At 40.6% G+C, this 10,647-nt stretch overlaps 1 protein-coding gene across 4 annotated transcripts in view; it reads right to left on the bottom strand.

The window, feature by feature from the left end:
* The window catches only part of BTBD9 (BTB domain containing 9), a 417,923-nt gene that overhangs the window by 100,692 nt on the left and 306,584 nt on the right, over positions 1-10,647 (bottom strand). For all 4 annotated transcript variants that reach the window (XM_040473393.1, XM_040473392.1, XM_040473394.1 and 1 more), the window contains one exon: positions 8,956-9,145. In XM_040473393.1, the coding sequence (XP_040329327.1) occupies positions 8,956-9,145 (190 nt within the window). The remainder of the gene's footprint in view (positions 1-8,955; positions 9,146-10,647) is intronic.

The raw sequence follows: 10,647 nt of genomic DNA on the forward strand, positions 1-10,647 counted from the left end.
TTTTTTTTTTTTAAGTTTGTATATCATTTATTTCTTTTCCAGTCTTTATTATTTCCTTCCTTCTGCTGGTGTTAGGTTTTGTTTGTTGTTCTTTTTCTAGCCCTTTGAGGTGTAAAGTTAGGCTGTTTGAGATTTTTCTTGCTCCTTGAGGGTAGGCCTGTATTGCTATAAGCTTCCCTCTAAGATCCCCTTTTGCTGCATCCCAAAGGCTTTAGATGGTTGTGTCTTCTCAATGAATTACTTTTCTTAATTTTTTTTTTAAAGTAGGCTCCACAACCAACATCAGGCTTGAACTCATGACCCAGAGATTAAGAGTTGCATGCTCTCTTGACTGAGTCAGCCAGGCACCCCTGGACAGTTGTGTTTTCATTTTCATTTATTTCCATGCTTTTAAAATTTCTCCCTTTATTTCCTGATTGACCCATTCATTGTTTAGTAGCATGTTATTTAACCTCCATGTATTTGTGATCTATCCAGACTTTTTCTTATGGTTCTGGTTTCATAGAGCGGTAGTCAGCAAAGATGCATGGTATGACTTTGATCTTAAATTTACTGAGGCTTATTTTATGGCCTAATATATTATCTTTCCTGGAGAATTTTCTATGTGTACTTGTAAAGAATGTGTACTCTGGTGCTTTAGGATGAAATGTTCTGAATATATCTGTTAAGTCCATCTGGTTCAGTGTGTCATTCAAAGCCATTGTTTCTCTGTTGATTTTCTGTTTAGATGATCTGTTCATTGATGTAAAGGGGTGTTAAAGCCCCCTACTATTATTGTACTATTATTAATTCTTTCATGTTTGTTAACTGTTTTATGTATTTGAGAGCTTCTATGTTGGGTGCATAAATATTTACAATTGTTAGATCTTGTTGGATTGTCCCCTTTATTATTATATAATGTCCTTTTTGTCTATTATTAGAGTCTTTGTTTTAAAGTCTATTTTGTCCAATGTAAGTATTGCTACTCTGGCTTTCTTTTGATATCCATTTGCATGACAGATGTTTCTCCATTTCCTTACATTTATTTAAAAATTTTTTTTAAAATGTTTATTGTTTTTGAGAGTGGGAGAGAGAGAGCATGAGCCAGGGAGGGGCAGAGAGAGAGGGAGACACAGAATCTGAAGCAGGTCCCAGGCTCTGAGCTGTCAGCACAGAACATGATGTGGGGCTCGCACCCATGAACTGTGAACTCGTGACCAGAGCCGAAGTCAGATGCTTAACCAACTGAGCCACCCAGGCACCCCTCTATTGCCTTACTTTTAATCTGTAGGTGTCATCCTAAGTCTTTTGATTGGAGCATTTAGTCCATTTACATTCAAAGTAATTACAAATATATATTTATTGCCATTTTATTACTTGTTTTGTGGTTGTTTCTGAAGATTTTCTTAGGAGTGTCTTAAAAAATTTTTTTTAATGTTTATTTATTTTTGAAGGAGAGACAGAGTGTGAGTGGGGGAGGGACAGAGAGAGTGGGAGACACAGAATCTGAAGCAGGCTCCAGGCTCCAAGCTGTCAGCACAATGCCTGAGGCGGGGCTCAAACTCACAAACGGCGAGATCATGACCTGAGCTGAAGTCGGACACTCAACCAACTGAGCCACCTAGGCGCCCCTTAGAAGTGTCTTAAATAAAAATTCTGAATAATTACTAAGCATGTTTGTACATGAAATACTGGGTCAAATGGGCTGATATCGCCTATAAAAATGTCTTCTTGATGGGTTAATCTTTGAAAAGTACAAAAATTTTTCTTTTCATGTATCCAGCTATATTTTATGATGACTAGTTGTCAAGTTCTCTAATCACTCAAGAGAAATAAATGACTGACATGTGAGGTAAATCAAACACATACACAGACTCTCTCTCTCTCTCTCTCCTTTTTTGGGGGCATTTAACCTTTCCTGCTTTTCCGAAGAACATCCGAATTCTAGTGCCCCTCCTGTATTTTTAACATTCAACTTAGTTGCCATAGCAATACTTTCTGGTCTTGAAATACCTCTAGGATGAAACTGGCTGAGACATATTTACCTTGCCCCCAAACTCTGTTATCTGTTTCTAGGCTCAAGGATTTCTAGTCCCCTAAGCATTCACCCAGCTCAGACTCCAGTGTCTACTGGGAACCACACATACAATTTTTTATTCAACAGTTTTTCTGGGAACCAGTGTTCTGAGGTCTGAGGGTGATAAGAGAAGACTTTAGTGCAAGGCAGATAGGCTGAGAGAGAAACAACGCTTGGTAAATAAATCATGGATCAGTGAGACAAGGAAGAATTCTTTGGTTCAGGGCTGTGACAGAGATGCTCAGCATGACTGATATGAAGCAAATTTCGTAAAATATCTTTCCAATTTTGACTAGAATTATAGGCAATCTTAATCCAAGCCAGAGGAGTCATATATTTAGATGTTTGTTGTATTCCTTAAACTATAAAAAGGAAATTTCTAGCTCTCTAGGTTGCAAAGAAGGCTCTCCTGATGTAAATAGATGTACTGCTTGCCTGTGCGGCACTCAGACAGAATGAAATGGAAGCAGCATGAAACGTGTGAGGCGAGTGCCCTTACCTGTGCTAATGTGAGCACCTGACTCCGGAGCTTAATTTCAGTCATTTGCTGGAGATGCCAAATCTTTAGCAGTTTCCTCACATACACTTAGATCAGACACACTGAGCAAATATGATGTCCAATTTAGTTGATAGATAGAACTCCCTTTCGCTGCACTAACATACTATGCTGTCAGTTCAGTCAATGAGTGTTTATTGAGTACTCACAGCACAGAGTACTTGTACTAGGCACCTGGAAACCACCGCCAGGAACCCACGTCCATCTCAGTACTATAAAATCACTATCTTCAACCGGATATTAACCGTGCTCCTATGAGAGACCGAGGGCAGCACAGATGTCAAAAATACTCAAACAATTACAAAACATCTTTTGCGTCATTAGCTTCAATTCCTCTCCCCACCCTATCGACCAAGGCTTCATTTGGAACTATTAAATAGGAAAGGAAATTGAATGGTTTGTGATTCCTCTCCTTTTTCTTTTCTGTGCCTATCCTTTGGGAGGGAAGTGGATGAGCAATAGCTTGGCAGGGTGGTAAGCAGTGGGAAGAAGGGAAAATAGCAGTCGAAAAGGAGTCTCCGTAATTTACAAACGGAAGAGATCATCTACAGCTGCTTGTAGCCGCACAATAACGAAAGGGCGGCTGAACTGGGCCTGGGCTTGATAACTCCCAGAGAAAGAAAAATACACTGGGATGAATAAGGACCATAGAGGCATACCTAATTTTTTTTTTTTTTTTTTTTTTTTTTTGAGATCAACTTGCTATTGCTTCATTTTCTCTATGTTTAATAGCTGCGAGAGAGAAACTGATTCATGCTTTGGACATTCTGCACCACATTAAACTTCTATAAGCGGTAGAACTTTTTTCCCTATTGTAAAATAAAAAGAGGCTCATCCCTACAGACTGAAGAGATCATGAATACCCACCAAGAACATACTTTGGGCTGGACGCATCTTGTCCTTACATATTATATTCATACAACATTTTCCAACTGAGGAACCTTAACTATTTTTGTGTCATTAACTCCTTAATCCTCACAGCACTCAGACAGACTATGGGCAGTGGCATCTACATGCACGGCGTCATCTCTGGATAGCCTACCCACAATGAGGTTTGTTAGTTAAAGCATTCGGGGCGTTTTACTTACGGCATTGCACATATCAATTACAAAACAATCATTTTCAGGCAAATGTAAAAATTGTTAATTCAATTGACTATCTTATAATTAGGGTTTCCACAAAGTGCTGTCACTGATTAGCTGAAAAAGACTGAGTGACAGGCATACATAATACACAGCATATGTGATTCTCATACCAGCCAGAAAACAATGATAAAGATATCATGATTAGCAAGTAGAAGATAGTAAGTCTTAAACTAAGGTGACAGAGGGACTATAAACTAAGACATTAGGTAGATTTGGTTAGTTATTATGACTTTACCCTGGTCTTTTTATGTGATCAGGCCTCTGAAGGTTTCCTGTTATTTAAATTTTAATGTTTAAAAGGGGCACGAAAATGATATAATTACTACTCAGTTACCCACACGTAAGGTACATTGCAGGCAGTTTCTCTCTTTTTCTCTCATAGACAATGAGTAACTCTGGCTGTGCCTGTACACCTAGCAACAACAAAGCCAAGCTTCTTTATTTCCCAGTTACACTGCCTGCTCTGGCTCTTAGGAGAGAGAAAAAGAAGAGGGAGCTGGGGAGCAAGTTTCCTGTTGAGCTGTAAGGACTGGACGCCTCTGTGGTTTCTCTTCCAGGAGTTGGCTGGATAAAGGCAGGTCAGGAGCAAGGAAGGCGCTTCTGAAGGCGTGATGGCCTCCCCACCAGACCCCTCTTCTCCTCAGCCCAGAAAACTCTCCTCTCATGGTGCTAATGAAATGCAGGGATGGCTGTGTGGGTGGTGGGTGGGATGGTTTTGGGAGTTGGTGACTGAATACAGAAACCAAATGGCAACAAATCTCAGGGCTGTCGCCTCTCCAAGTCACCTCCCTCGCCTTGCCTCTTGCTCTCAGCCTCCCTCACCCTGCTCTAGTCACACTGGCCTCCTCACTGCTCCTGCCACCTGGCAGACATGCTCCCTCTTGGGGCCTTGGCACTCTGTGATGCTCATCCCCTAGGACCCCAGATGGCTTGCTCTTCCCTTTCTTCGGGCTCTGCACAGGCCTTCCCTGACCACTGCATCTACCACTGCACTGTTTCTACCTGCTAGTCCTCCCTCCTGATTGCTCCGTGGCACTTCGAAAAATCTGACATATTACAGTGTTGTTTACTGTTTATCTCCCTCTGACAAGAATGTCAGTTCTATGACAGCATCGATGTTTGTTTTCTTTATTCGATGCTCTATCCCCATGGCTGAGAACAGTGCCTGGAACACAGTAGAAGGCTCAATAAATGTTTGCTAAATGAATGAAAGAAAATGGGGGGGAGGAGGGATGGTCAGGGGTCATGTTTCACTATCAGCCTCTCCAGGATACCACAAGGTACTGGTACCAGACACACTAGCAGAATTAGGTTTCCGAGGACTGTGGTTAGGAGCAAGCAAGCATCACCAGGCAAAGAAGGCGGCTCTGCCTGCCTACCTGCCTACAGCTAAATGCTCAGGAAAGGAAGAAATGATTTCTGAGGATGAAAACAGACAAACAAAAGACATCTCTATCCATAAAACACTTACATCTTTCCCTTAGGAAAAAAGATCACAGTGATTAAGACAATTCATGTTTGAGTCCTTTGCCTTCCTAGTCACCATCCACAAAGAAACCTGAATTTTTAAAGCCAATGTACCATGTGACTGGGCTTCCTTTCCTAGAGGAAGAGTTTCCAGGATTGCCAGATCTCCTATCTCCTAGATGGGGAAAGTGTTAGTTACTCAGTTCTGTAACACTCTCCCTCTGGGTGTCGATTCAGAATCATTGAGCTTTTTCAGATACAGTGACTAGGAAAGCAAGTCAGTCATCACAAGCAATAGAAGCTGTGGGTCAAATGTCACTGACTAATCATCCTGTCATTGGTCAATTACCTACCCCCATGAAGAGGTGCCACTGATCTAGTTTCCTATATCAATAAATGTCTGTCTGGGCACATCAGCAGCTGCTAACCATGGCCCGCCAAGATATCCAGCATCGTCCACAGGCATCGGTGGTTAAGAAATGCCTCTCCCTTTCTTCTTAATAATGTCACAGAAGAGGCAAATGCAGATCCTGACAACATAATGTTAGTTTCACAGAAACGTGCCTCTTTGAGTGCTCAGCCAGTTACATGGGGCTTCAATTGCATGGATTTTCTCACTGCAAAAACAATAGCTGGCTTAAGGAAGTTTGGAGGCTGAGATAGACAATTCTACCTTTGGTTGTGTTCATGCTCATTATCGCCACTCTGAGTCATGGAAAGAAAAATTAGTTCAGGGGAACCATTTTCATTCCATGTTTAAAGAAAACCAAATGGGCACTGTTTTCTCTTGCTTTAAGCCCAGTGACACCTTTTTCTGGAGTCAGATTGAATATCTTTGATTCTCTGGGTAGAGCCAGAGGTCAAGGAGGCTTTGTCACACAAAGAGCCTATTTGTCTCACTCTGAGTTGTCACTTGGGCAGTGACCTCATGTGTTCCTGCTGGATCTAAAATTCTAGATCTCCTACTGCACCTGCTATAATTTCCCCTTCTACACATTTTCTCTGACAGGGATGCTTATTGTGAGTTGCCACAGGCTTTATATATCAGGTGAGGCTGTGAGGAGGCAGCAAGTAAATGATTATAATACAAATATAATTCCTATTGGAATGAATATATAGAGAATGAATGGGATCACTGAAGAAAGAGGTCTAGATCAGCCCAGGAGATGATGGGCAGTTAGGGTAGCATTCCCAGAGGAACAGAGTCTTGAAGGGGGAAGTAAGAGCTGGGTACAAAGGGGTGAGGAGAAGGCAGTGAGAGACACTAGCAATGGAACAGCACGTTCAAAGAGTTGAAGGCATAGAGGTGAGAGAGGGGTGGCATGTGCAAAACTGCAGGAAGCTGGACAGGCTAAGATGGGCTTGTGTAGAGGTGGGTGGAGAAGCACAGGACAAGGCTGTGTAGACAGAAGCAAGTCAGATTGTTCTTAAATGCCTTCGTCTGAACTTTCTCCCGAAGGGGCGTGACCGCGTCAGATCTGGGGTGGGGAGTCGGCTGCAGGTGGGGAAGGAAGGGCCAGATGGAAGTCTGGAAGACCAGGCAGAGAGGAGAAACTACAAAGGTACAACTGCAGTGGGCGTGGGGAAGGGTGGAAGGTTTTGTGAGATATGTAGGAGCCAGTACTGACAGAACTGGTTGAAGAGGAGAGGCAAGGGAGAGGAGTAAATTCAGGAAGATTGCCATACTTTTAGCGCAGTCTACGGATAGATGGGTGGTACCACTGAATGAGCTGAGGGAAATCTCAAGGTGACTTGAGCAGGGGAAGGGAGGATAACGGAATTCCATTTCCGGCGTGTCGGTGTGAGATGCATGTGTAACATTGTTGGGGGCGGAGGTGGAGTACCAGGTAAGCGGGTAGAACACAGGGAACATTACAAGAGAGTGGGAAGAGCCACTAAGCTGCCAGTTTGCTTCCATCTTCATTGGCGAGAAGACTGGTCTTCAAATTAGAAATGGCAGAACAACCGTAAAAAAAGGGAAAATTGAAGCCCCAAATAGGTGAAGTGAAAGAAAGAGAGTATCTAGTCAATTTAAATGACTCCAAGTCTCCTAGCTCCGGTGAGTTACACCCCACGCCTGCTGAAAGAAATTGCAGATGTAATCTCAGAGCCACGATTGGTAATCTTCAAGAGACTGTGAAGACTATAAGGAGTGCCAGTGACCGGAGAAGGACAACTGTTCCCCAGATTTTTAAAGCGAAGAGGAATAGATTGTAACGGGAGACATTTGGGTAAGTTTCACACCATCTATGACAAAAATTCTAGAATGGCTTATTAAATAGATGGCCTATGACTGCTTTACTTCATACCCACAGCTGAGAAAAAAGGAAGGACAGGGATGTTGTTTGCTATCTGACAGAAGTTTATTTGCACTGGTAGCTTGTCCAGACTGACTGTGGCTTCTCTTCCCCCTTCCTAAGCACAAAGTGGGTTTGTCTGGTCTGCAGTGCTTCTCTATCTGTGTGACTTGTTGCCTATGTTACACAACCTGTATGTAGCCCTTTATGAAAAGAGGTTAACAATTTAAATGAAGAAATCCACAGTCAGAATTCTCCCAGAAATCCAGCATCACTCGTCAGGGGGCCCCTGGGGACTGGCAAGCTGCAGTAACCTCTGTGGTTATTAGCCTTAACATCAATAAACCTTTGCCTGTTAGAATCCTACTACCTTATTTTTTTGGTGCTATTTCTCTCTTTATATACGCTGACTTTACAATGAGAACAGAAAACAAGGCAAATGTGGTAGACAGTGATGGGGGGCGGGGGGGAGGCAGTCCTGTCCCACCCACATCTCCATGTGGGTTATCATGTAAGATACCTTAACTACTGCTAAACAGAAATATAAATATGTAACATAAATATGTATATATTAGTCTTTCAGAGGCCTTGTTAGAACCTTCATAAAAAAAGCAAAAAAGGGCAGCCTATTCAACACCCAGATGGCTCTCTTGAACTAAAGTATATTCTCTAGGGGATATCATTAGTCTCGTGTTTTAAAATTATATGAGCCTATATGTCAAACAATGTTGGGTTAAAGTTCCTTTCTTAAAAAACAAAGCAAAACAAAACAAAACAAAATGAAAACAACCACCCCAAGCCCAGATTTTTCACTAAGAAGATTTTTTTTTTTTTAGTACCAGGTCTCATACTCGCATTTGTTTGGTTCATATGTAAAGCCATTTATTGAAGTTGAAAATTAGTTTTGATTCTACATAACCTCTCTTGAATTATCCTCTAAGCCCCTAACCAACTCAAACAGACTTAAGAAGGAAGTGAGCCAGAGGCCTGGGTGGCTCAGTCAGTTAAGCTTCCGACTCTTGATTTTGGCTCAGGTCGTGATCTCAATGTTCATAGGATTGAGCTCTGCATCTGGCTCTGAGCTGACAGTGCAGAACCTGCTTGGGATTCTCTCTCTCTTTCTCTCTCTCTCTGCCCCTCCCCTTCTCATGCTCTCTCTCAAAATAAATAAATAAACATTTTTTAAAAAAGGAGGTGAGCCATACCCAGGGAGAGCCTCTAATCTAGTCTCTCTGCAAGTCTAATCTTGGTGTATCCTCCCACCAGAAGATCCAAACAAGCACCCTGTATCTCTCTCTGTTCCCCCTTCAATATTTAGAGCACAGAACAGAAATGTATCTTCACTGAAGTTAATGGTATCATCATTGTTCTAAAACAGAATTTGCACATGTGTCTTCCATTTTAAAAGTAATGAATGAAAAGGAATCTCCTTACCGTATTGACCCGATCATGTACGGCTGTGCCAGTTGAACCACAATTGCACCACTTCCTAGCTGATGACACGTATAGCCAGAGTCCCAATCATAATTCTTGGTGTCTCCATTCAGCAAGGCATTTCGGCTCCGGCTGACTCCTTCAATCACACTGGCACAATCAGCAATTGTTGCAACATTCTCCATGGGAACTGTGAGTGCAACACAAGATTCAGCATCAAGATAAGAGAAGCCAAATATATCCTGATAGTGTGCAATGAACAAAATTAATTACAATCTCAAATCAATGATAAAAGGGAAATTAGAACATCTTGATTATCTCAAGACATGAACACACTTTCCATGCCAAATAGCTTCAAGACAAAAAGTTGAACCTAAGATTGGAACAAACCAAACAGCATGTAATAATTAACCCTGAAGTATTTTACTATAAAGAAATATGATACTGCATAAAACACAGAATGGATAAATACATTTGAAAATATTACTATAATAGGAAACTACACAGTAATTGACCTCAATGAACTATAGCTATATACAAAAAGATGAATCAAAAACCATAATGTTGCTTCATAAAAAAACGTGACTTCTAAAAAACTAAAAACTCAAAAAACAAAACACATAATGTCGAGTGAAAAAAGCGAGGCACAAGAAAAACACAGAATATGAGTTCATTTATACAGAGTTTTCTAAAAAGGCAAAACTAGAAATACACTTTGTTTAGGATGGATATATATACATATATATACACATATATATGTACATATATATACATGTATATATATATACACATATATATGTACATATATATATACATGTATATGTATATATATAAACATAAAACTAAAAAGGAAATCCAGGGAATTATTATATCAAACTCAGTATAATGTGTCTGGGAACGGGGGATGAAATCTTGCAGGGCGTCCTACCAGTGGGTCCAAACATTAATTGATTTCATTTCCAAGATGAAATCTTGGAGGGGCTTCAAAAGTACTGGTCTTGTTGTGTTCTTAAGCTAGGTGGTGGTGAATACACAGGCACTTGTTTTATTAGTATACTCTAAACTGTATATATTTATTGCACTTGGTAAATATAATCAATTTGTTTGGAAAAACATGATATAATAGATTGTTTTAAAATTCATAAAGCAGGAAGATGATCTAGGAAATGGTACCGATTCCTTTTCAGAATACACAGCTGCCCTCAGCCAGGATTCGTTTCCCTTTTTTGTTTGTTTACTATTCTGAACATTTCAACACATAATGCTCTTCTCTTTGTTCATGAACTGCTATATTTTGAACCAGCTCTGTTTTGATTTTGAGTCTCTCTCTACTTCAAATCCATACCAATCTGCTCACTTATAAAAGTAAAGGGCTTCCACAAAATGACAGCTGTCTAAAAATGAAATATGGGGAACCTGGCTGGCTCAATTGGTGGAGCATGTGACTCTTGATCTCAGGGTTATGAGAGTCCCATGTTGGGTGTAGAGATTACTTAAAAAACCCACAAAATCTAAACTAAGAAAGGAAGGAAGGAAGGAAGGGAGAAAAGAAGGAAAGAAAGAAAGAAAGAAAGAAAGAAAGAAAGAGAAAGAAAGAAAGAGAAAGAAAAGAAAAGAAAAAAGAAAAGAAAAGAAAAGAAAAGAAAAAAGAAAAGAAAAGAAAAGAAAAGAAAAGAAAAGAAAAGAAAAGAA

This window comes from Herpailurus yagouaroundi, unplaced genomic scaffold (assembly GCF_014898765.1).
Source record: "Herpailurus yagouaroundi ecotype Mexico unplaced genomic scaffold, PumYag 139, whole genome shotgun sequence".
NCBI lineage: Eukaryota > Metazoa > Chordata > Mammalia > Carnivora > Felidae > Herpailurus > Herpailurus yagouaroundi.